Raw genomic sequence first — 27,429 nt, 5'->3', positions numbered from 1 at the left:
CACAGAATAAATGATATTCTATTTGACATAAAAATAAAAATTGAAGTATAACATGACTTGCTCAACATCATTCCCCATCTTGTTAAATAAAGTACATGTAAACTCTTGAAGCTTGGGATTAACATACACAGACTACTATATATAAAATAGATAACCAACAAGGACCTACTGTATAGCACAAGGAACTCTACTCAATATTCTGTAATAACCTATAAGGGTGAAGAATCTGAAAAAGAATGAAGATATGTATATGTATTAGTGAATCATTTTGCCGCACACCTGAAACTAACACAACATTGTAAATCAACTATATGCCAATAAAATCTTTTTTAAAAGATTTTTAATTTTTAAAATAAATAAACTCTTGAGTACAATGGTATGTCAAAATCAACAAGCATCTAGAACTTGAAATACAAATTTTGTTCTATTAAATTACAGAATAGTTGAAAACCTTTTTGTAGATATGAATTATTAACTCAGAAAAAAGAATACCACTTTCAAGTAACTCTTGAAAGAACTGCTGGCCATTCTATAGAACAATGTTTCTCAGCAGGACTCATATCTGGAAGCCTTCCTCCAGTTCTCTAAGCTCTAGTGTTTGGGCAAAGGCTGGCAGACCTGAATTCAACACAGCCATCATAACTACACTTTCTTTTACAGAAGTGCAAATATGTTGCTTTGGGAAAACTGCCTTAAAATAACCAACCTTTAAATAAAGCATTTAAACTATAAATTCACCATTTTAAGTACTTAAAATCTGGTCTAACTATAGTTAAAATAAAATTCTATCTTTTGTACAAATCCAAATAAAAGTAACACTGCTAAGTGCATTAATACTATAAAGACAGGTGAAACTGGTTAACTACTACTAGTAGTAACAACAACAGCTAACATTTGAGCTCGTTCCTATGCCAGGCACAGCTGGAAGCACTTTACAGACATTTAACCATGCTATCAGGCAGTACTCTTATTATACTCATTTTACACCCTAGCCGATTAAGTAACCTGCCTCAGGTTACAGCTAGTAGGTCTTGGGGCTAGAATTTGAATCCAGTTACTCAATGGCCAAAACCCACCCTTTCCAGCAACATGCCCTGCTGGAAAGTTCACATACGTAGTTTATAGCACTGTAAACTGAGGCAATCCTTTCAGAAAGCAATCAGGAGCCATGAGAATTTTCTTCTTACCCCAACAGATACCAGATAGATATCTGGGAGTCTATCATACTTGTTAAAATAGATTCACCTCAGCTCTGTTTAAACAAAAAAGAAAAAGTTTAACAACTTAAATGCCTAATAATAGGGAAATGGTTAAACAAAGGATACTCACTATAATGACAACTAAGAATAATGGCTAGGAAGACTACAACAGCTGAAAAAAGTTCGTAACAAATACAGGATTCCCTGCTATCTGAAAGCAGAGCCTTCCTACGAAAAATTTGCTAAGCCAAAATGACGTCAAGTGAAGAAGCAATTATCTTTGGTTGAAAAATCCTGTTAGGATTTCTTTTGATTAGTGAAAACAGGTGCTAATGCAGGTCTTTCATAAATGTAAAAGCAAAGTGACATAACGTGAACTTTTGAAAAGCAGGGGATACCTGTACTGACCTTTTGAAAAGGAGATATAAGACTACTTATGCACTTGCGCTATGTTTACAATTATATATGAAAAGGCTGACAGAGCTGCACTCAATATATTTCTGCTATTCAAGTGTTTTAAACAGAATTAATATTACTTTTATAAGGAAACAATGCACACATTTAAAATATATTATAAAACCATACATGAAGTATACACTAATATTCAAATATATGTGCACTTCAGCAAATGCCTTCATCAAAGACCAATAGAAGAGAAAAAGGATAGTCTGCCCTTTGTCACACAAAATGTAGTTTCCTATTTGGATAACCAAGTACAACTTTACTGAGAAAGATTCTCTTTTATTCACTCTACTAGGTATATAGTAGGTATATTCCCCAAGAACTAGTAGAAAGAGTCAATCCCATCATCCATGTCAGTCCTGGCCTGGCTACTAAAAATAGAAACATCTTACAGCTGGAGAAATGTTGAGAGCTGTCAACAAGTCACCTGACCTCCATGCTTTGGTTTCCACATCGTTAAAACAGAAACTAAAGTATAACCCAAATTACTAGAGAGTAATGGATTAAAGTTAATAATATCTGAAAAGGAATGTAAGAAGACAGTAAACTCCACAAACATCTTAAAGTACGCCGTCAGCATCCTCAGTTGCAAGGCCAGACACTAAAGGAGCTGGGGTGTGAATCCTTTCTCTTTGACACTGACAATCCCCTACAGGTCCCCCTTTATAAATGCATCTCAAAAACTCCCGCCCTTGGGGATTCCCTGGTGGCGCAGTGGTTGAGAGTCCCCCTGCCAATGCAGGAGACGCCGGTTCGTGCCCCGGTCCGGGAGGGTCCCGCGTGCCTCGGAGCGGCTGGGCCCGTGAGCCATGCCCGCTGGGCCTGCGCGTCCGGGGCCTGTGCTCCGCAGCTAGAAAGGCTCCAGCGGTGAGAGGCCCGCGTACCGCAAAAAAAAAAAAAAAAAAAACTCCCGCCCTCAGCATACACCTACAAGGTCTTCATCATTTCATTCCCTCAACAACTGTAAACATATTCACACTAGTTAACGGCTACTGCATAACATTTTAAGATTTTCATGCTTTTCATATCTTTTTATGCGTTTATATTACAAAAATCTCACAGAAGAGCACCTTTTCTCTAATTGGCTTGTTGGTCCCTTTCACTAAAAGTCCAACCCGTAACTCGCTCTACCCACAAAGTTCAGTCCACAGCAAATGCCGACCTGAACTGGAAATCAATTCTGAGCCCTACTTTAGATCTAGCGCCAGTTTAAAGAGGTCATTTCTACACCTAGAATAAAATCCTAGAAGGAAACCCCAAGTGTAGTGGTTCAGGTCTTTGATTGTTTGTGATAAAGTATAAAAACTGAGCTTTTTCTAAGTTTGCCGACCACACAATAACACCGTCGGAGGGTGTGTGAAGGCATGAACTTTCTAAAAGGTCATAAGACCTTCGGGAAAGCAAAGTGAAACTTAGCGTGGGTTCACACCCCCGGCCTCCGGTCGCACCAGCAGTGCGTGCACTAACGAAAACGCTTGCTTACAAGCAGCACTGATCACACCCCGGTTGCACTGGGCTCCCAGCGGCTACAGAGTCCCGCGCTGAGCGGGGAGAGGAGGCCCCGAGCTGGGCAGGCGTGGGGTCGCGCTCCAAGCGCTGGGGGCGCAGGGGGGCGGCGAGGCCGGGCCCTCCCTGAGGCCGAGCGCCGAGCGGGGCCCACGCCCCCGGGCTCCGGTCACCCCACCCGGCCCGCTCGGCTACCCGGGCTCACCGGCTCCGGCGCGCTCCATAGCGCTGGCGTTGGCTGGCGGCAGGTCTCTGCAGGCGGCTGCGGCCTGGCGCTGCAACCTGGGGCCAGCCGGGAGGTGGGTGCGGAGGCGGAAGCCGGGGCGGGGCCGGGGGTCAGCGGCCGAGGCGCGGAGGCGGGGCGGGGAGCGGGGGGCGGTGGGGGCTCGGGCCGCGGCGACCAGGCCTGCGGAGGCGCCGAGACCCCAGAGCCGCAGTCCCCGCAGAAGCTGCATGCCCATGCCGGGAGCCCGGAACGAGCGGAAGGGGCCGACCCGCAGCGGCTGCGGTACCGGATTCCGGCGAGCGACGCGGGCCCGGCGCGGGGAGGGCCGGGGGCTCTTCTCTGCGCTGCGACGCTCCGCCCCCGCTCCCGGCCGGGGCCCCGTGCAGCCTTTGGCGGCGCTCAGCAATCTCCAGTGGCGCGGCCTTTACCATCCAAGTTTGGAGGGGTGAGATTGGGCCTGGGCTGAAAGCGTTCCCCGATCCTGGGTCTCTTGAGGATCCATGTGTTTAGTTTTAAAAAGGGCTTTCAAAACACAGAGTTGTGATTAAAAAATATTTGGGAAGAGCGAGATGTATAGGAACGAGACCTTGTCCATCTGTATAATTAGATAATTTACTTTGCTTTAAAGGAAAAAAAACCCCAAATTGTGGCGATATCTCAAAGTTTTAACAATGGTTTCACGCCTAGAAATTAAATGGAAAGCAGCTACTGGTGTTTGTAGGGTAAAGCACTAATATGAGTAAAAACAATTTAGTTAACTAATAAAATTAATTAATAAAAATAAACTTTTGAGTTTGGGTCAGAATTGTACTGTAGTTTTCTTTTAAGTGCAAAGAAACCATGCAGTAAGAAAATGAGGTACATCGCTCAACAAATCAATGTACCCTATTTTGCAAATGATAACACTTATCTTTTTTTAATTTATTTTTTTATTTTTGGCTGCGTTGGGTCTTCGTTGCTGCGCGGGCTTTCTCTAGTTGCGGTGAGCGGGGGCTACACTTCATTGCAGTGCGCGGGCTTCTCACTGCGGTGGCTATTCTTGTGGAGTACGGGCTCTAGGCGCGCGGGCTTCAGTAGTTGTGGCACGTGGGCTTCAGTAGTTGTGGCTTGCGGGCTCTAGAGCACAGGCTCAGTAGTTGTGGCGCGGCAACCACAGGCTTAGTTGCTCCGCGGCATGTGGGATCTTCCCGGTGCAGGGATTGAACTCGTGTCCCCTGCGTTGGCAGGCAGATTCTTAACCACTGTGCCACCAGGAAGTCCCAGATAACACTTATCTTGAATACATCCTAGAATGGAAATGGAAGCAAGGAACTCACTCAGCCACAATAGTTGACATCAAAACCATACACAAGAAGTCATAAAGCTTGTTACCCTAAAATAATTCTAGCACGTTGGGTATCTGGTTTGCACACCCATAGCAATTATGGGCTGATTGGAGAGGGACAACAGATTCCTCTAAAATCTACTCTGTCCTGAGGGTGTGCAGGTGAATCAGACAAGTCTTTTCCTTAAGGAGCCGGTCACCTAATAGCAGAGAAAGAAACATGAGTAAATTGCAATAGGTAATACACTAAAAGAAAAAAAAGGAATCCACAGTCAACATTGAAGGGGATCAAAATATGCCACTTTAGCATTAAGATAATTTTTGGAGGCAACTGAGAAACGGCAGATACTGAAGAACTCTCTGCCCTCCCCTTTCTGCCTAATAGCGGGGCATCAGTTTTACTTTGTGAAGGTGACGTAAATTTCCACTTGTAAAGGCAGTGTAGGTACAGGTTCCTAACCACTGGACCGCTAGGGAATTCCCGTGAAGGCACAGACTCTTTTAAAAGTGTTTGTTTTCCCAAGTGCATAGAGCTTGTTCAATGAACAGTTGTTGAATGAATGAATAAAAGTTTTATAACCATCAGACCTGTACTGGTATTTGTTAAAAAAAGAAAGCAACACACCCAAATAAATTTCAAAAAAGAAACAATGTCATGGGTAATCTTAATGTCCTAAAGCTTCACCAGCTTGAGGCTAAAAATCGGTTGATATTCACACTAATAGCTAAATCTGGATAGCTAAATTGACCTATTTGCTCCAGCCAGAACTCCAGCCCCTAGTGTAATCCCTCCAAAATACATCTAGGGTTTTATACTGTGCCTGACATCACTAATGAATCTTCCAGGCTGCCACCATGCCCAGTCCTTGTCTCACTGGTCCAGTTTCCTTTCCAGAAAGTCCTCTGTCCACACCAGACATCAGCTGATTGGTGGTTCACTTGGTCATGATGGATCTTCTCAGTCCTCAGGGTGACAATCTCTTGCAAATGAATAGACCAATTTCTTCACCACATGTTACACTGCTTAGTGGACAGGGCACAGTGACTGATGCCAGGAAAATTATTTGCACCTCTGAGAGATATAGAATTCATGGAGATAGCATGTTCCTTTTGTTAAAAATGAAACAACAGGCCCAAAATGGAGTCGCTTATGCTAAGCCCCACGTCACCAGAGACTTACAGTTTCTATTCTCCCAGAAATGGAATCTAAAACCAGTCAATTAGGAATCGTCTGATCAGCACTAGTTAGGTAATCTGCCTGATAGACCCCTGCCATCCCCCAAAGGGAAGTAACCTTGCAGTAACGGACCCAATCTTTTGCCTAGTATAATTTCCTTGTTCCCACTCCCTTCTGCCTATAAAAATCTTTCATTTGGTACCTCTCCTTGGAACTCCTTTCTATCTGCTAGATTGGATGTTGCCAGTTTTGAATTGAGTTTTTGCTCAAAAAATTCTTGAAATTTGTAATATGCCTCTGTTTATCTTTAAACAATTCACACATACAGCCCTTTTTCTCCCCAGATGACAGTGTACACTGCCAAGATAACTGGATTGGAAGGGTTCCAGTTCAAGCGAGCACACTTTTCCTATTCCTCCACCCACCTCTGACCTCCGACCTCCAGGGCCTGCTGCTGAATTGGCATATTTGTTCTGCCAGGCTCCTTCTGTGTGGTAAGATCTCTCTTTAGTTCCCTAATTCTCTTTTGTGGTGTGGTCCTGTCCCCATAACCAAAATAGTTGTTGTTTTCATTCTGGTCCTAGGAGTTTCTTCGGTCCTCCCCATCAACTACAGCTGTAAATGTTCATCAAGTAGTGAAATGGAGCAGGACCCTGTGGGGCCCTCCTGGTACAAATCCTTTCCGTGTCCCCCGTTTCCTGTTTGTAGGAAATAGGCTTCATTCAGCCTCCTTGACCCTCCCTGAGTTCCAAAGGCAGATTCAAACAGTTGCTAATCAGGGAAGAGAGGGAATTCAGAAAAAAGGGAGGAACAGTCAAGAAACGGTCGTGCAGCCTTGGGGCAGGGTCCTGGTTCCTCTCAAGGAATCTACATAACAGTATCTTTGAGTTCTTCTGCAGAAGATTCTCCCGGTGGAGGGTGGTAACTTCAGACTGAGTGCAAGATTCCTGGAGCACTGCCCTGTAACCTCACCACCGACCAATCAGAAAAAAGTCACACACCCTGTAGCCCTCACCCCAAATTTTGCCTATAAAAACTTCTGTAAAACAAACCATCAGGGGCTTCATGGTTTTCTGAGCATGAGCCACCATTCTCCTTGCTTGACCCTGCTCCGAACGCTGACATTGACCCTGCAATAAACCTTTCTCTGCTCCAAACTCTGACATTGACCCTGCAATAAACCTTTCTCTGCTCTGAACGCTGACATTGACCCTGCAATAAACCTTTCTCTGCTCCAAACTCTGACATTGACCCTGCAATAAACCTTTCTCTGCTCCGAACGCTGACATTGACCCTGCAATAAACCTTTCTCTGCTCCAAACTCTGACATTTTGGTTCGTTTGGCCCCACTGTACATCAGGCACAGGAATTTGCATTCAGTAACAGGAGGATGAAGTCATGCAGTTATACAGGACATGGTCAAATACCAGTAGAAAGTCAACTGAGACCTTTGGTGACCCAAGGTGACTCAGGATGACATTTCATTTTGTTGGAAGAGGGACATGTGTTTAACAGTAAAATGTGCATGCTTTTCAATTAATGTTTGAGTATAGTATTTGTTTAAGAAATCATTTTTATTACATTAAAAAATAATAATAAAGGGGCAAAGGGAGGCCATGTTTATTACATTAAAAAAAAAAGAAATCACTACACCTATTTCATAATAGATTTATTTCAGTAGCCAGACACAGTTAAAGAGCCTGATAATATTAAATATCAGGGTGAACATTTTAAATTATTTTAAATATTTCTGACTTCAAATTTCAAATTTATGTACATAAATTGTACTGTTTTATACAATTTTTAAATTCAGAAAAACTCATGGAATAACATTAAAATGATCTATAATACATCAACCAGAAGTCTATCTCTCTAGATATACATATGCATACACACACCATTATAGTATATTTTTATAAAAATAGAATCATCTTGCATATGGCTTTTAGCCTGCTTTTTTCCTTGCAACATATTGTGACAAATTTCTCATGTCATTAAAAATTATTTTTTCAATGACTGCATATTAAATCTTTACATAAATGTATCACAGTGTATTGGATCAATTGCCTATTGATTATCGTTGTTCAGTCTCATTTAAATACATCTCAGTTTTTTCATTATTAAAAATATCTCTATGATAAAACTGTATTCTATAAATCTTTGTATATATTTTTTATCATTTCCTTAAAACAAATTCCCAGAAAGAAGCTTGATAGGTTAAAGATTATGAATCATTGTAAGGCTTTTGAAATATATGGCCAAATTATCTACCAATTTACATGCTTGTAAGTAGTTTATGAAATTCTAAGTTCTTTGCTCATTTTTCATTTGAAAGATAAAAATGCTTGTTATTTTACCTTGAATTTCTTTAACTGTTAATGAATCTGAATATTGCTGAATGTGTTTAAGAGCCATTTGCATGTCTCTATAAAAAACTTTTGCTTATTTTTCTTCTAGGTTGTTTATCTGTTTCTATTGCTTCATAAAATCTGTCTATTTATTAACGATTCTTTTATTTTTGCTGCACCGCACGGCTTGCATCATCTTAATTCCCCAACCAGGGATCGAGCCCAGGCCCTAGCAGTGAAAGTGCTGAGTCCTAACTGCTGGACCACCAGGGAATTCCCTATTTATCAATATTAGTGATTTTAAAACCTTTGTCTTATATATTGAAAACATTTTCCCTAATTTGTTATTTGCATTTTAAGTTGTGTGCAGTAGTTTTTGGCATGCAGAATTTGAAAATTTGTATATAGTCTTATGTATTAAGTTTCCTTAATGATTATATTTCTTTGCTGTAACAGTTAAAAATATTTTCCTTTCACAGGACTATTTATAGAGCCTTCTACATCCTTATTAAAATTCCTTTACTTAGAATGTATCTTTTTATCCCCCCTTCTTTTTCTTAATTTCTTAAGCAAAAAAAGAGAGCTAAAATGAGGGAAAATGCAAAAGTGGGATCCCTTTAGCTATGTATTTATCTGAAGATCTCAGCCCCAGTTGGCCTATCCTTAGCTCCAAAAAGTGTCCTCACCCCCTTCCTTTTCTCTCCCTGGAGTTTTCTGTGGCCAGCCCTGACATCTAAATTTCCACAGTAGGCATGCACAAAAAACATGGCCTTCCTTTCCTGCCCCAGGACCCTTGCCACATATATTACAGCTGCCACACATATTACAGGTAGAGTGACCAATTGTCCCAGTTTGCCCAGGGCTGTTCATTTTTAGCACTCCAGGTCCCATGTCCCGGGAAACCTCTCAGTCTCTGGTGAAACAGATACAATTCTGATCCTCATACAGATGGAGAGAAATTAGATCATGTGTCCAAAGATTTCTCTGGGCTTAGAGAACCAGGAAAGGCTTGAAAGAAGAGGTAGTATTTGAGACCAGCTCTGAAAATGAGTGGCTTAAGAGAGCTGGAGTGAGAACGGGTGGGGTGGGTCACACACTGAAGACTTGGGAGGCGAGACGGTACAAGTAGATGCAAAGGAGAGCCGTTCTCCCAGTTTGACTGGTTCAGGCGGCAGAGGACTGGGAGATAAGGCCAGAAAGTTAGTTTAGGACCAGATTATAGGAGGTCTTAAATGCCAGACTAAGCAATTGGGACTCTATTACATAAGAATTAGGATTTGTTAAAGAACTTCCCTTGGGACTGACTTGGTGAAGGATGGCTCTAGAAAGACACATCGTTGAGGTCTGTGCAGGATTTATTGGAGAGGGCTGAGTCAAAACCACACATCTAGTCAGTTCACTGTGGGACTCCAGTAATCGACATGGGAGCGTCAAAAACCCAAGCTAAGGTGGTGTGCTAGAAATAAAATCAAAAGTGATAGATTTAAGAGATTGCAAGACAATAGTTGGTGAAACTTTGCAATCAACAATGTGGAGAAAGAGAAAATTGGTTGGCTGGCACAAAGAGGTAGAAGTGGGGTGAAACCAGTGCTCCCAGAGCAACCAGGAATGAAAAGGATGAAGAGTGAGAGGATGGAGAGAGGGGTGGGTGCATGAGCAAGATGGCAGAAAATGTGTGCTGGATGATGGACCCTGTCCTCCATCTCTCAGAGGTCTTCAGTAAAGTCAATAATTCAATCCACTGATCTTAAGTATGAGTGAGTTTCTTGTAGAAACCAAAGAGAAAGCTGAGGAACAGAGGGCACACAAGAATTCCTGGGCTTGGAGGCTGGAAGGGTCCTATGGTTGTAAGCACCTAATTTGAACTTGAACTTTCACATGCCATCAGAGTTTGAGGCAGTTTCACTGGATCTTGAGGGGCAGGAGAGACATTCAGCTGGGTTCCATTTAAATGCCCACGGAAAGACAGAGATACAATAAAGTAGGAAAATTGACTGAGGAATATTGGGAGTATAAAGTCAGAGCCAGATGAAGCATTGATCTTAGATAGGAGAGATGGGTGGGAAGTAAGCTGGGCTAGATGGATCTTGGTAAGTATTCCGATCGGATGGGGCTGTGGTTAAGGGAGCGGCTTTCTAAAGGTGTCAGTTTCCCTAATGAAAATAGGTGAAGACATTTGCTGGAAGGAGAGGGCGGTACTGCAGGGAGAATCTTGCGATTTGGAAGTTTTATAGATGTACAAATCGTCCTTGAAACTGTGGGTTTGGATGAGGTCACCCAGGGAGAGTGTATGGAGTTAAGGGACTGTGGATGGAACACTTTCACCATCTTTGTGATAACAATCGAAATTAAAAAAAACAAAAAACATTTCATCAGCTGCCTGGATTATTACATGCTTACCACATGTCTTTCTTTCTGGCTAAGAATAAGACAGAATCGCTGTAAGAACATATTCATCAAGAACATGATTCTTCTTCAGTCAAGTGAAAAGGGAACATTTACATATTGTAACGAATATGCTAGTTTGTATCATTACTCAGAGATAATGATGTTCTTAAATCATCATTTGGTTTAGTTTTTATAAAAACAGATCATGTCGGTTTTTCTGCCCTAAAGTAGTTAGTGCACCTGACCACATTTTGGACACGTGCCAAATTGGGAGATTAGATGTAACAGCTCTAATTCTGCTTCCTGAATTTGATTAGTGCTGGGGATTAGTTTCTCATTTGATAGTCTATAGGATTTCTTACCTTGAAACTCTATGTTTTCTTGGCTATTTTTTATATTATACACATCATGTAAACCTTCATTATACTTTGCAGTAGAGCATTCTGCATTAATGATTTGCTGTTGTTACTCTCTAGTCAGATCTCCTGAATACTAAAAGGAAAGTGTTAAGAGGTATGTTAAATTCCACTTTCTGGGGTCATCAAGGCTGTATATTATTATTTGTTGGTTTCATCTTCCTCTTCACATGCTAGAAAGTATAAATGCGGTTTATGTTTAAATTTGTTATTTTTCACTTCAGTTATTTTCAGGGAGATATTAACATGGATTATATTAATAGGATATTAATATCTGGCTTAGTAGATTTCACGTCTTTCTAAATTTAGTCATCTCATGGCTTACTTGGCATGAGTGTTCCTCGTTTTTTACCTGTGTAATTGATATTTAAATCATTACACAAGACTTCACTGGCAAGACTAATCTTATTTGCATGCCAATCAGAGTATAATTGGCAATTATATTATGAGGTTTTCTTTGAATAATGTAAGAAGTAGATGATATAAGAAATAGGAAAAAAAATAGAGTTTAAAAGCCCCAGAAGGAAATAGAATCAGAGTTCGAGGAAACTTGAGTCTATTCTCCCTTGTACAGTAAAGGATTTTCTTACTGATAGTCACCTATTTGAATACATTCACTACCTAACAGCTTTTTGCCTAGGTAGTATGTGGTTTCAATTCAAAGAATATCTTTCATTGTCTATTGACACATATCTATATAATGAAAGAAAGCCAAAATAATTATAATCAACAAAACTGGAAAAATCCGCTCTCTATAATGTATCAGCTGCCCAAGATCTGACTCTTTCAACCTTTATCACTTTGTAGTAACATAGTACAGTTTATAGACATAATTTGTACATGTAGACAAATAATGTATAATAGTTTACACCACTTTTATTTAATATTTTTCTAATAGCTATTTCAAATGCGTATTTTTATATATAGCATAATTTGCACTATATCGTAATGTTTTACTGTATTACACCATCATCTGTTTAACCGGTCACTAAAGCTTGGTCATTTTGACAATGTTGGCTTTCCAGTAGAAGGCACTTACAAATATCCTTGGATTTTTTTTCCTTTCTTTTGTATTATTTTCTTGACGCATATATCAAAAGTAAATTTACCAAGTTAAGAGAAACTTATTTGCTTTTTTGACTTTTGTTTAGTAGTATATCAGATTGCTCTACAGGTTAAAAAAAACAAAAAGGTAGTGTAAAAGACATCTGCTCCCCAAAAGCCCTCACTGCATTGGGCTTATTAATTATTTGGTACTTCCTAATTCTTTACAGTTGCACTTCTTAAATCATCAGCAATGCTAAAATTTTCCAAAGGTCAAATATTTATCAAGTACCTAATATTTGCCAAAAATTCACTGGATCTTATAAACAGGCATCATTGTCCATAGGCAGCATAGGAGTGGTTAAGAGCATAGACTCTGAAAGCCAGATTGCTATCTGTGATGAGCTTTGGAAGCAAGCCTCCCATACAATCAGGATTGCCTACCCAATAAAGTGTGAGTTCTTCAGCTCTGCATTCAAGGCCTGCCATGGCTCATCTCTACACACTTCTTTATTGGGGGAGGGAGGGTGTTATTATTGTTTAACACCTTTCAAATACATCAAGCAAACTAACAAATTAGCTATTTCCTAAGCATCCTTGAACAACTATATTCTAGTGTATGATGTAAACTTCATCTAAAATATCTTCTTCATTACCTGTAGAAAAAATTTCAGTTCTTCCTTAAATCTCTATCTCATATGTCTCCTTCATCTGATCTTTCCAACCAAATGGGAATATTCTCTACTCTAAAAATCCCCTGAGCTTTATTTTCTTTGGCAGTAGAAAATTTCTTTTGCATTCTACCTTCCATGATAGGTAATCCTCTTATTGGATAGTTAGCACCTTAAGGGAGCCTAGCACTTTGCTTGATACTTAAGACAGACTTGATTTTCTTTTTTTTCTGAAACAAATCAAAATTGATTGATCTACACTTACACACCAAAACCTTATCTCATCCATGCTAGAAAAGTGAAGTGGGAAATCTAGGCAATTTCCAGGTGATTTTAAACAATATATATTTTTAAGTTTTTATTAATTAATTACTTTATTTATTGGCTACATCAAGTCTTAGTTGCAGTGTGCAGGCCACCCTTTTTTGTGGCATGCCAGCTTCTCTCTAGTTATGGTATGTGGGCTCCAGAGCGCATGGGCTCATTAGTTGCGGTGCGTGGACTCTCTAGCTATGGTGTGCGGGCTCAGTAGTTGCGGTGTGCAGGCTTAGCTGCCCCACGGCATGTGGGATCTTAGTTCCCCGACCAGGGTTGGAACTGGCGTCTCCTACATTATAAGATGGATTTTCAACCACTGGGCCACCAGGGAAGTCCCTAAACAATATTTTTGAGTTGATGATGCAGCAATTTCCTCACCAAAACCTTTGAGTGGCTACACTTTTTTTCAATTTTTGCCTCGTTTCCACTATAGAGATTTGACTTCCATAATTCCCATGGTTGAATCTCAAAGTAATTGACCCCAAGACCTTGAGCTAATCTTGACAGAAGCAAGAAATTTACCAGCAGTTTTGTTTACCAATATGGAAGGACTTAGAGCTTCAGACTCCTCAATTATGTGCTATTATTATTGCCTAATAATCTCTCTTCTCTCCAACAATTTTTAAAAACCATCTCTTTGTCTTTGGAGCACTGTAGTTTTACTTTTCTGGATCTAGACATGAATTTATTTTCCTTACCTGCTGGGAAACATGGGGCTTCCTGAATCTGAGAATCGGTATCTCTCAACAATTCAGGAAAATATACAACCATTGTTTCTTGTATCATTGCCTCATCCTCATAATCTCTTTCCTTCTTCTAGAATTCTAATTAAATTGTGTTAGAAATCCTCTTTGTCTTCAATTCGTTTTAACCTCTCTATATTATTCTCCATCTCTTAGTCTTTCTGAGCTTCATTTTGGATAAGTTCTTCAAATGTTTTCTCCAGTTCACTAATCCTTCCTACAACTTTGTCTAATAGGTTATTTACCCAACCACTGAGTTTTGAATTTCAGGCATTATATTTTTCATTCATTCATAGGCCTCTACTTGTTTCTTTTTCAGGTCTCCTTGTATTTTTTTTAAGTCTGTTGCTCATGTTTCCAGGTCTCTCCTTTTAAGTTTTTAAACATGTTAATCACATTATTTTGTATTCTAAATGTGATAATTCGAATTTCTGAAGTCTTTGTGGATTTGACTATACTTCCTGGATTTTCTTCCTGATTCATACTTATACTTCCTTTTTCTTCTTATATATTTTGTGAGTTTTTATTGTGAGTTTATGTTGGATTTTAATCTGAGGAAATTCTTAGAAACCTGGTTTGAAGTTACATTCCTCCACAAAGATACAGGTTTGTTTCTATGTCACCAGGGGGCACTATTAACCAGGAACAGTTTAAATTTGCTCTTTGATGTTTCATACCACATAGGTAGGGTTGCCAAATAAAATACAGGACACCTAGTTAAATTTAGATTTCAGATAAACAACAAACACTTTTTAGTGCAATATTTGGAACATATACTAAAGAATTGTTCTTTATCTGAAATTTACTGGGCATCCTCTATTTTTATTTGCTAAATCTGGCAACCATACACATAAGTAGCTTGAAATTGGCTTCAAACTCATGTAAGGGCTTGCTTAAGTTTATGAATTCTCAGGGAATTTTTTTTTCCATTCTCCCAGGGAAAAGGTTGAGACAGGTTAATTTTCAGTGTCTTCTTCTTTAAGGTGGATTTATTTCTTGCCCATTCTTATAATGATAGCATTGTTCATTAGAATCTCAGATCTATGCAGTGATCTCCCACAGATCCTTGGCTTTATCTGCTATCCTCTGCACTCCATGTAATTATCAAAATGTAAATACAGGGTCCCTTAGGTTGACCCTTAGTGTGAAAATCAGCTTTACAGATCACTTACCTTTTAGGAGTATTTTCTTTTCCTTTTTCTTCTTTTTTTTTTTTTTTTTTTTTTTGTTTCTGTAGATTCATTACTGTCTTGCCAGCTCCATGAAACATTAAAAAATATTTCTAGGTAGTTTATCCAGTATTTCTAGTTGTTTTTGGCAGCAAGGGATTAAGGAGATGATGTTGTGAGGGGGAGTCATCCAGAGTATCTCAAATGATATTCTATCAGAACCATATGTCCTTCAGTCCTTTTTACTTGCTGGCTCTGATATCTGGTATCCTTGGTATCTCCTCCAATTTTTCATATTCCTTGCCAGTCAGTAGGTGTAATCCAGAATAGTTAGTATCATTTGACTTTGCTTTCATAGTCTGCAAAGGCTGGTGATCTGTCCAGTGACAAACTGGCTCTGAGCTCCATGTAATGACTTGGGCTCACTGCCACATCTATTTGCTACCAGTCAGTGCTTTTTCACTGAGGCTAGAACCTACTTCCCTGTGCCCTAATCTCTTGAGGAATTTTATAAAATATAGGTCGATCTAATGCTGCCACCACCACCACCCCAACTTGTTTTCCCAGTTAGTCCAAAGGAATCCTATTCTTTTTGGTGTTTCTGGAACCACACCTAAGACTTCTCATGGGATTAGCCTTAGATTATTTTTCTAGTTGCCGTTAGGAAGATCTGTTTTCAGAGCAGGGTTAGATTCCCCTGGGCACTCCTGCCTTCATGGGTGAATGACCAGCAGCATCTTTCTCCTATTAGTCTCGACATCAGAGTTTTAATTTGTCTTTTTTCTAGGACCACTCAGCAAGGTGTATTCCTAGTACCAATGGTGTGCTGGAGCTGACTCATACCAAATTACAATTGCAATAGCCAATTGTTGAACTTCAGGAATTTTGAAAGCTGGTGATTAAGCCCAGCTACTATTAAAAATTAAATTATATCTTTGACATAAATCACAGCAAGATCCTTTTTGACCCACCTCCTAGAGAAATGGAAATAAAAACAAAAATAAACAAATGGGACCTAATGAAACTTAAAAGCTTTTGCACAGCAAAGGAAACCATAAACAAGATGAAAAGACAACTCTCAGAATGGGAGAAAATATTTGCAAATGAAGCAACTGACAAAGGATTAATCTCCAAAATTTACAAGCAGCTCATGCAGCTCAATATCAAAAAAACAAACAACCCAGTCCAAAAATGGGCAGAAGACCTAAATAGACATTTCTCCAAAGAGGATATACAGATTGCCAACAAACACATGAAAGAATGCTCAACATCATTAATCATTAGAGAAAAGCAAATCAAAACTACAATGAGGTATCACCTCACACCAGTCAGAATGGCCATCATCAAAAAATCTACAAACAATAAATTCTGGAGAGGGTGTGGAGAAAAGGGAACCCTCTTGCACTGTTGGTGGGAATGTAAATTGATACAGCCACTATGGAGAACAGTATGGATGTTCCTTAAAAAACTAAAAGTAGAACTACCATATGACCCAGCAATCCCACTACTGGGCATATACCCTGAGAAAACCATAATTCAAAAAGAGTCATGTACCAAAATGTTCATTGCAGGGCTTCCCTGGTGGCGCAGTGGTTGAGAGTCCACCTGCTGACGCAGGGGACACAGGTTCGTGCCCCGGTCCAGGAGGATCCCACATGCCGCGGAGTGGCTGGGCCCGTGAACCATGGCCACTGAGCCTGCGCGTCCGGAGCCTGTGCTCCACAACGGGAGAGGCCACAACAGTGAGAGGCCTGCGTACCACAAAAAAAAAAAAAAAAAAAAAATGTTAATTGCAGCTCTATTTACAATAGCCAGGACATGGAAGCAACCTAAGTGTCCATCAACAGATGAATGGATAAAGAAGATGTGGCACATATATGCAATGGAATATTACTCAGCCATGAAAAGGAACAAAACTGAGTTATTTGTAGTGAGGTGGATGGACCTAGAGACTGTCATTCAGAGTGAAGTCAGAAAGAGAAGAACAAATACCAAATGCTAACACATATATATGGAATCTAAAGAAAAAAAAAAAAAAAGAAAGTGGTCATGAAGAACCTAGGGGCAAGACTGGAATAAAGATGCAGACCTACTAGAGAATGGACTTGAGGATATGGGGAGGGGGAAGGGTAAGCTGGGACAAAGTGAGAGAGTGGCATGGACATATATACACTACCAAACGTAAAATAGATAGCTAGTGGGAAGCAGCCGCATAGCACAGGGAGATCAGTTCGGTGCTTTGTGACCACATAGAGGGGTGGGATAGGGAGGGTGGGAGGGAGGGAGGTGCAAGAGGGAAGACATATGGGGACATATGTTTATGTATAACTGATTCACTTTGTTATAAAGCAGAAACTAACACACCATTGTAAAGCAATTATACTCCAATAAAGATGTTAAAATAAATAAGTAAAAGAAAAAAATTAAATTATAAAAATTATAGTTAGATAAATTTTAAAAGATGGTAAGTATAAAACTCTTAGAAAAAAAATATAAGGATCAATCTTTGTGCCTTAGGCAATGATTTCTTAAATATGACACGAAAAGTAAAAATGACAAAAGAAAGAAAGTAGATAAATCAGACTGCATCAAAATTTAAAAGTTTAATGCTTCAAAGGACACTTCTAAGAAAGTGAAAATGCAACCCATACAATGGGACAAAATATTTGCAAATCATAAATCTGGTTAGGGACTTGTATCCAGAATATGTTTTTTAAAACTCTTGTAACTCGATAATAATAAAAACAAAAAACCAATTAAAAGATAAATGATTTGAATAGACATTTCACCAAAGTAGATATACAAATGGCCAATAAGCACATGAAAAGATCTTCAACATCATTAACCATTGAGGAAATGCAAATCAAAACCCCAATGAGGTACTTACCCACTAGGGTGTCTATAATCAAAATACAAACAACAACAGATACTGGTGAGCATGTGGAGAAATTAGGAATGTTCAGAACAGGCATATCCATAGAAACAGAAAGTAGATTTGTGGCTGCCTATAGCTGGGAGGCAGGGGAAGGGTTGATGACTGCTAATGGTAATAGGGTTTCTTTTTGGAATGTTGAAAATATTCTAAAATTAGATTGTGGTGATGGCTGCACAACTCTATAAATATATTAAAAATCATTGAATTTTATCCTTTAAATGGATGAATTGTATGGTATATGAGTTATATCTCAATAAGATTTTATTTGAAAAAAGATAATAAATATTTAAAACACACCATTTTCTAATTATTTTACATTACCTATGCTCTTGAGGTTATTTACTAAGCGATGGTACCCAAGTGCCCCTAGAACATAGGATCAAATTGTACATGATGTTAAACCAGCAAGGACTGTTTATCTCAACTAAGATCTTGTTTATTTCTTTATATCAGACAGCCAGATGGCAGTGAGTGATAATACTCTGTACTAATCCCTTGGGAAGACTCGTTAGCTTGAGCTTTCCAGGCAAACAATAATGATCTGTACCATTATGAGAAATATAACAATGCCAGAAAGGGCTTCATGACAAATAAAATGATTGGAATGTGGTTATATATACAAAAGATCTCGTCAGTCATCCTGCTGCACTCCATCAACAAATATTTGTTGAGAATTATAGAAAATGCAAAAATGAATTAGATCCTGTTTCTGTACACAGTCAAGGCTCAGTCAAGAAAATAGAAAGCAATTTAAATATTTAAAGCTAAAGGCATTTAATACCAAGAAATAGGTACTTATAAACTTTTGAAAGGATTTAAGGGGTGAAAGTCAGAGGAGATACCACCAGCTTTCAGATTCACTAAAACTGAATCTGAAACTTCTTGCTTTCATACGGAAGTCAGGAAGATGAAAGGGACCGAAATCAATAATCCTCGTTGCCCTGCCGCCCTGGGGTGACAGGCTGGACAGGAAATATGGAAGTTGCTGCAAAAAGTCCCATCTTAAATTCACACGTCCACGGCCACTGCCACGAAAGAGAATGGCTTCTATCTCTCTTGAATCTAAACTGTATTTGTAAGCCATCTGGCAAGGAACTACTTGGAAAATGTAGTTCTCATTCATCCAGTCCCTGCAATGAATGAAAGGGAGAGAATCAAAGGGATTGGAAATGGTGCTAAGTACCAACAAATAAGATATGACTCATTACCCTAAGGGTAGTCAGATAATGTTCTGAGACTAAATGAAGTATGCATTAGAGATTGTTTCTTTGTGGCTGCAGATGCAAGTTGCAGAAATCTAATCTTTCCCTTGGGTAACTGGACACGCCTGGAACCACTGGACTCCTAGGCACTTTACCAAGTTAGCACGCCCTGATTTCTTAGGAGTTTATCTCCCACCCTCTGGCAGAGGTCTTAAGAAACGTAAAGGTACCTGTGAATTCTTCTCACTTGTTCCAATCATCATTACATCACTAATATACAGTGGACCAGTGTGAAGTCCTGTGGTGTGACAAGACTATCAAATTCCCTGTGGACTAGATTATGACAGAGAGCTGGAGATCTGATATAGCCTTGGGACAGGACTCTTGTGTACTGCTGGGTAAAAGTAAGCTGTTTTCGGTCTTTACTTATTAGCAAAGAATAAGAGTCATTTTTTGTTTTGTAAACAAAGTTGAATGGGATCCTAGCCGGTTCCCATTCATTTATGCATCATCTATGACTGCTTTCACCTTACGACACCAAACTGAAAAATTGGGACAGAGACCTTACTGATCAGCCAAAATATCACCCTCAAATAAAGATAAATAGCAATAAAACAAAGTTTTAAGTTTACTTCTAAAAGTAAATACTAAAACGTATTTATAAGCGTTAAAGCCAAATACTTTTTCCTGAGACTTGAAATAATAACTATTTAAGTGGACTTTTCCCCCTCAGTCTTCACATTATAGTATAAAATAGCCAGAGCTGTGCTGCTTTCAATCTCTGATAAAAAAATAATAATAAAATTAAATTTAAAAACTGTTTACAAAAATCTGTGTATTCTTTACATGATTGGACAAAGTTATTTCCCATATTTGATTGACAATTTGTTATTACTTCTAATGATGCACATTTAAAAATTTTGTTTGTTTGTTTGTTTGCCTGTTCTGAAACAACTCCAATGCAAATTTCAGCACAAGTCAGGACCCTCATTTGCAATTCGCTGGGCGTCACTGCTGGAATGCCATATTGACCTGAATGAAGAGAGGCTGGTCTACAGTATAGACCCAGAGTTCTCTGTTTGTCGAGTAAACACACTCACTTCAAAATCTAGATGTGGGTGGAGAAAAGACAATGGCAAATGTTGACTCTCTGATCTTTTAATTAGTAGTGCCATTTGTAGACGTTTTTCTTATATTTTTGAATTCTCATTTCCCTATAATAATTTATAATTATATAATGTTTCATAGGGTTAGAGTCTTCAATATCCGTATCATCCCAGAAAGTGTTTTCTTCTCACATTTCATAGTTAAGGAAACTGAGGCTCAGAGTCAGTAAATCACCCAGCTTCACAGAGAAAAAGACCGAAGAGAACAAATATTCACCAAACACCCACTATATAATAGGAACCATCTTAAGCCGGAACACATCTTGATTTTTAGACTCCAAGCCCATTATTCTTACCAGACAATTTATTAATTCCAATCATTATGAGCATTGGGGATGGTTACATAGCGGTGGTGATAACTTTTTTTTTTTTTTGTGGTATGCGGGCTTCTCACTGTTGTGGCCTCTCCCGTTGCGGAGCACACGCTCTGGACGTGCAGGCTCAGCAGCCATGGCTCACAGGCCCAGCTGCTCCGCGGCATGTGGGATCTTCCCAGATCGGGGCACGAACCTGTATCCCCTACATCGGCAGGCGGATTCTCAACCACTGCGCCACCAGGGAAGCCCGGTGATAACTTTTAAACACAAAAAAATATACCAAGCACTGCACCCAAACTGAGAATAAGATGACTAGGAAGATGGGAGACACAACTATAAAACTTTATGGCAAAATAATATGTTTATATTGCTACATGAAGAATAAAACTGAAGAAAAGGAAGTACTTTATAACAGTTTATTTGTGACGTTCTGAAATAACCACAGGAAGTTGTAAAGTGTCTATGGATTATTATTATGATTATTACAGATCAAACATCTTTTGGAAATGATTCAAATACAGTCCTGCTTAAATTCAGAAGCTGTATGAAATGCTTCCCTCCTCCATTCTGTAAGCAAATAGCTTAGGAGGTCCCCAGAGAAAGAAAACCAGGAATGGCTTTCTTGACATAAGAGAAGCCATCTTTGCCCTAAGTCATTTTGTGATCTTAGCCTGGCTACAGTGCTTTCCCTTGAATAGGTCTCAGTAATCAGTGATCTTAAGGGAAGTAAGGGCATTCAAACGCAAAAGAAAAGCAGTTAAGAAACAGTTCAGCAATAAAAGAGTCCTAGTTCCTCCTCAAGGCATATGCATAACAATTTGATACAGTCTTAGACTTCTGCAGGAACTAAAGTCCCCACCCAGATGGGGGATGGAATGAAGATGTTGACCTTCCAGACTTCAGTCTGCTAAGGCTTGGACTCTGTTGACCTTTGCCCCAATTCTATGCTGCATTCTGCTCTGCTCAGGCCCCTTCATGAATATGCATACACCCTTAGCTTAAGGCTTCCTCAGTTTTCCTGTTTGGGGAGACGCTGCTCTAAGAAAGATCCCAGGTGTTTTCCTTGATTGCTGCAAGTAATAAATCCTTCCTTCTCCCACTCTTTGGCTTGGTTGTATCTTCTGGCTCGACACCAACAAAGAGACTGTTTTTGGGTACCAGTTCTATTATTCTATGATACTGTCTCTAGTAACAGGGTGTTTGTTTCCCCGACTTTAACATCCTACAAATCTGTTGGGAAAGAGTTGTAATCTTGGATATGGATGTGCTTCTTGAATTATCCATCATCAGGCTGTGTGCAAATATGCAGCAGGAATAAGTATGCCTTTCTTTCGCTTCTTGCTGAGGCTGCAAGCTTCCAAATTCATCGGAGTTACTAATTTACTAATTTGTCTGATAAACCTTTATTATACACACCCTATGTGCTAGATTTGTGAAGACTATTAAACAACTTATTAAATCCTTTCCTACATAATAGATTTTGAGTGGCCTAGTCAAAACCAATGCTAGTGGCACATAACCTTCATTAGAAAGGTTAGATAATATACAAAAGAAACTAAACAGGCATCCTTTTGCCATCTAGGACAGGGGTCAGCAGACTTCTGGAAACCGCTGGACTAAATATTTTAGGCTCTGCAGGGCCTTTATGGTTTTTGTTGCAACTACTTAACTCTCCATGACAGTGCCAAAGCGGCCATGGGTAGTACATAAATGAATGAATGTGGCTGTGTTCCAATAAACTTTTATTTATGGACATTGAAACTTGAATTTCAGATAATTTTCATGTGCCACAAAATACTATTCTTTTTATTTGTTAAAAACCATTTGAAATGTAAAAACCCTTCTTAGCTTGCACACCATGCAAAACAGGCTATGGACCATAAATTGTCAATCCCTGATCAATGAAATGACTATCTATGAAAGAAAATACAGTTGTAGATGAACATGAAGGATGTGGGTAATATAATATTAAAATAAGTATAAAACTCAATTTAAAATATTTTCATACCAAGAGTTAGAAAGATGAGACAGTATTATGTGGGTTCCATATCCCGATGGAGTAGACCTACCTCTCCTTAGATGAGTAATTTCAGCAATCCGTAGGGGAAGGATCTGAATGACTGCATACAAAAAAATGAAAAATAAAGACATGATCCCTTCAGATTCATCATAGTTCTTAGCCTTATGTTGTCTGAAAGTTGAATTTCTTCCCATACAACTCTCTATACTTGGATTCTATATTTTGTTGTGGTTGTTGTTGTTTTTTAAATAACTGACCTGTGTATTAATCAGGGCTTTCTGGAGAAACAGAACCAACGGAAATATATATATATATATATATATATATATATATACATACACACACACGTATATAATATGTGTATATATATGAGTTTTTAATAAGAAATTGGTACATGCAATTATGGAGGCTGAGACGTCCCATGCCCTGAAGTCAGCAAACTGGAGACCCAGGAAAGCCAGTGGTATAGTTCCAGTCCGAGTCTGAAAACCTAAGATCCAGAAGTGCCAGTGGTGGAAGTCCCAGTCCTAGAGCAGAAAAAGACCAATGTTCCAGCTCAAGCAGTAAGGCAGGGAAAGCATATTCTTTCTTCCTTCACCTTTTCATTCTATTCAGGCCCTTAATAGGACTGAATGTTAGCTACCTACTTAGGGGAGGTGTGATATTGTGATTTATAATAAGAAATATAGTTTCCTGTGGTGATGACCTCCCCCACAAGAACATACCTCTTGCAAACGACCTCCTTCATTCCTCTCCAGAAGAGGAGAAGAGGAAGCACAAGAAGCAGCACCTGGTACAGAGCCCCAGTTCCTACTTCATGGGTGTGGAATGACCAGGACGCTATAAAATCACCACCATCTTCAGCCATGCGCAAATGGTGGTTTTGTGTGTTGCCTGTTCCACTGTCCTCTGCCAGCCTACAGGGAAAAAAGCAAGGTCTACGGAAGAATGCTCCTGTAGACAGAAGCAGCCCTGAAAGCACCCTGAACTAAGGTGAGTGGGAAACCATTCCAATGAACACATTTTGGATTTAAAAATTGTGTGTGTGTGTGTGTGTGTGTGTGTGTGTGTGTGTGTGTGTGTGGAAGAGGGGGGCAGCTTTGTCCCCATTTCTGGCGCAGAGCTCCCAAAACCCTTGGAATTTCCTGAGTGATAAGAGAAAAGGAAGGATCTTTTGTTTAATATTTGATCTGTTGTCCTCAGTTCCTGAAGTTGCTTCAGAGCCATGAAGGTGAAATGGGTGTCCTGTTATTCATAACCACAACTGAATTTATGTTAATGATGTGACTTTTGGAAATCCACTAAAGATGGTGGGGAAGGTAAGGCTGGTAGCCAGGGGAGTCAACCATGTGATTAGAGGTTTGGAACTTTCAGTCCCACCCCCTGGTCTCCTGGGAGAGGAGAGAGGCTGGAGATTTGACTTTAGTCACCAATGGCCAATGATTTAATTAATCATGTCTATGTAATGAAGCCTCCATAAAAACCCCCAAAGAAGAGGGTTCAGAGAGCTTCCTGGTTGGTGAACACCAGGCTGGAGATGCAGGGAGAGTGGTGTGCCTGGAGAGGACAGAGAAACTCAGCCCCATTTACCTTGCCTTCTGTATCTCTTCATCTGGCTGTTGGTTCACATCCTCTAATATCCTTTGTAACAAGTTGGTAATCTAGTAAGTAAAATGTCTCTCTGAGTTCTGTGAGCTGCTCTAACAAATTAATCAAACCTGAGGAAGAGGTTGTGGGAACCTCCAATCTACGGTCAATTGGTCAGCAGCATAGGTGATAATCTGGGTTTGTGATTGGCATCCAGAGGGGGAGGGGCAGCTTGCAAGACTGAACCCTTAACCACTGGGATCAGATGCTCTCTCTGAGTAGACAGTGTCAGAATCGAGTTGAATTTAGGACATCAAGGTGGCGTAGGAGCTCCTGGATGATAGCTACCTACTTAGGTAGGTAGCTATCATTCCACTACCACGTCGGAATTGGTACCCTTTCCGGAGGGGAATCTGCTCCAGGAACATACTCACAGAGACACCCAGAAATAATGCTTAACTATAGATCTTGGCACCCCATGGCCCAGGCAAGTTGACACAAACTTAACCATTACACCTGTATTTCCAAAATTATGGAAATACACTTGTAGATAGTATGATAGAAGGTAGATAAATGGTGTATGGTGAGAAAATCTATCAGCTCTCTTACTAAAATCAGACACTAGTCATCCAAGCTTTGGAATGGAGGGAGGACCTTCAGGTGAAGGCTGTGACTGGAGTTTGGAGTGGGCACTGGAATCCACAGGCCTGAATAGAGTCTCCAGAAATTCCCTGCACTGAACATCCCTTGTTCCCTGCCTCAAGTGATTTTGCACATTTTTTACTCCACTGCTGTAGCAAACAGCTTCATGCAGTTAGCACCTGCAGTTAGCACCTTGCCTCAGTTGCTCTTTTTTTTAAAACGTTTATTTATTTATTTGGCTGCGTTGGGTCTTCGTTGCGGCATGCGGGATCTTCGTTGCGGCATGTGGGATCTTAGTTGTGGTGTGCAGGCTCTTCGCGGGCTTCTCTCTAGTTGTGGCATGCAGGTTTTCTCTTCTCTAGTTGTGGCACTCAGGGTCCAGGGCAAGTGGGCTCTGTAATTTGCGACATGTGGGCTCTCTAGTTGAGGCACACGAGCTCAGTAGTTGTGGCGTGTGGGCTTCGTTGCCCCGCCCCGCGGCACGTGGGATCTTAATTCCCCCCCTCCCCCCGACCAGGGATCGAACCCGTGTCCCCTGCATTGGAAGGCTGTTTCTTTACCACTGGACCACCAGGGAAGTCCCCTCAGTTACTTTAACTCCCATTTTTCCCTTGGGGCTTCCCTGATAGCATAGGGTGAAATGTCTACAAAGACCTATCTGGCATTCAAGGAAATGCAGACTGGAAGTGTGAGAGTTTTATGCTTCAGGGGACAGCCCTTGGCTGGTGTGGGACAGGAGCCAGTAGGTCCTAGGCTCCTCTTCCTTCCCTTAATGGACAATTCTGAGGCTCTTTGAAAGGTCCTGGCAAGATAGCATCTTTTATTGGCTTTCTCTTCTTTTTTACTCAGGCTCTGCTTTGAAGGGTGAGTAGGATACCCACAGGGTCTGCTTGGGTTATCATAACAAAATACCATCGACTAGGTGGTTTAAACAATAGAAATTAATTTTGTCATAGTTCTAGAAGCTGGAAGTCCCAGATCAAAGTCTGGGAGGGTTGGTTCATACTGAGAACTCTCTTCCTTGCTTGTAGATAGTCGTCTTCTTGCTATGTCCTCACGTGGCCTTTCCTCGGTGTGTGTGCAGAGAGGGAGCGTAAGCTCTCTGGTGCCTCTTTTGTACGGGCACTAATCCCATTGGCCCAGGCCTGACTCTGTTGACCTCATTTAAACCTAGTTACCTCCCAAAGACCCCATCTCCAAAAACCATTACGTTAGGGGTTGGAGATTTAATATACGAATTTGGGAAGGACACAAACATTCAGTCCATAACACAGGATAAGACATTCACCTTTCCCTTGGGGAATCACTGTCTTATTTTTACTGGCACAGTTATCCTGGCTTCAGAGGCCACCACTCATTCCTTTTTTAAAAAATTAGTTAATTAATTAATTTTTGACTGTGTTGGGTCTTCACTTCTGCGCACAGGCTTTCTCTAGTTGCGTGGAGCCAGGGCTACTCTTCATTGTGGTGCGCGGGCTTCTCACTGCGGTGGCTTCTCTTGTTGCGGAACACAGGCTCTAGGAGCGTGGGCTTCAGTAGTTGTGGCACGTGGGCTCAGTAGTTGTGGCTCACGGGCTCTAGAGCACAGGCTCAGTAGTTGTGGTGCACAGGCTTAGTTGCTCCGCAGCATGTGAGATCTTCCCGGACCAGGGGTTGAACCTGTGTTCCAGGCACTGGCAGGCAGATTCTTAACCACTTCTCCACCAAGGAAATCCACCACTCGTTCTTTTTTTTTTTTTTTGCGGTACGCGGGCCTCTCACTGTTGTGGCCTCTCCCGTTGCGGAGCACAGGCTCCAGACGCGCAGGCTCAGCAGCCATGGCTCACGGGCCCAGCCGCTCCGTGGCATGTGGGATTTTCCCGGACCGGGGCACGAACCCGTGTCCCCTGCATCGGCAGGCGGACTCTCAACCACTGCACCACCAGGGAAGCCCCACCACTCGTTCTTTAATGCTCTGATCCAAGCCTTAGTTGGTAGCCATAATTAGTGAAATGAATTAATTTCTTGTAGGAGCTGAGTGATATTATTGTGGTTAATTATAGAGAACATGGGCTATAAAATAAGGTTTCCTCTTAGTTCTCTGAGGGCTCCAGTGGGAGCCTAGCTTAGACTTGCCGCTCTGATGACTGATATCAGATTACCCTAGATTAGGTGTTCTCAGCCCTGTCTGCACAATAGTATCATGGGGGAGAAGGGTGAAAAATACCAATGCCTTAGCTCATCTCCAGCTTCTAATTTGGTTGCTCTGGTTCAAGGATTGAAGCTTCAGTATTTTTAAATTGTAATGTGCAGCCTCAGAGGTGCAGGCTACAGTCCAACCATCCTACACTGGCCTATACAAAATTGTCCACTACCTGCTGTGAATTTTAAGGTTTAATGTGGGGCTATATTTAACAAGAGGCCAAGCAACAGTTAATTTACAAAACTCTTTGAGGGACTTCCCTGGTGGTCCAGTGGGTAAGACTCCGAGCTCCCAATGCAGGGGGCCTGGGTTCAATCCCTGGTCGGAGAACTAGATCCCACATACACGCCATAACTGAACCCGTATGCCGCAGCTAAACATGGCACA

General features: G+C 40.6%; 2 protein-coding genes across 5 annotated transcripts in view; one reads left to right on the top strand and one right to left on the bottom strand.

The window, feature by feature from the left end:
- Window positions 1-3,715, bottom strand: part of AKAP7 (A-kinase anchoring protein 7) — a 140,629-nt gene extending 136,914 nt beyond the window's left edge. For 2 of the 4 annotated variants that reach the window (XR_009558816.1, XM_060283733.1), the window contains exon 1: window positions 3,373-3,715. Coding sequence is in view for 3 of the 4 variants with exons in the window: in XM_060283733.1 (XP_060139716.1) it covers window positions 3,373-3,628 (256 nt within the window). In the remaining variant the exon portion in view is untranslated. The remainder of the gene's footprint in view (window positions 1-3,372) is intronic. The other 2 variants (XM_030853446.2, XM_030853447.2) reach the window with 1 other exon arrangement.
- EPB41L2 (erythrocyte membrane protein band 4.1 like 2) overlaps window positions 3,554-27,429 on the top strand; it is a 319,453-nt gene continuing 295,577 nt past the window's right edge. Inside the window, exons 1-2 of the mRNA XM_060283720.1 lie at window positions 3,554-3,838; window positions 6,239-6,388. The gene's annotated coding sequence lies outside the window, so the exon portion shown is untranslated. The remainder of the gene's footprint in view (window positions 3,839-6,238; window positions 6,389-27,429) is intronic.

The sequence above is a fragment of the Globicephala melas genome, chromosome 14 (genome assembly GCF_963455315.2).
Source record: "Globicephala melas chromosome 14, mGloMel1.2, whole genome shotgun sequence".
NCBI classification, from domain to species: domain Eukaryota; kingdom Metazoa; phylum Chordata; class Mammalia; order Artiodactyla; family Delphinidae; genus Globicephala; species Globicephala melas.
The sequence above is the reverse complement of the archived record's forward strand: the minus strand, read 5'-3'. Positions and strand labels throughout refer to the sequence as shown.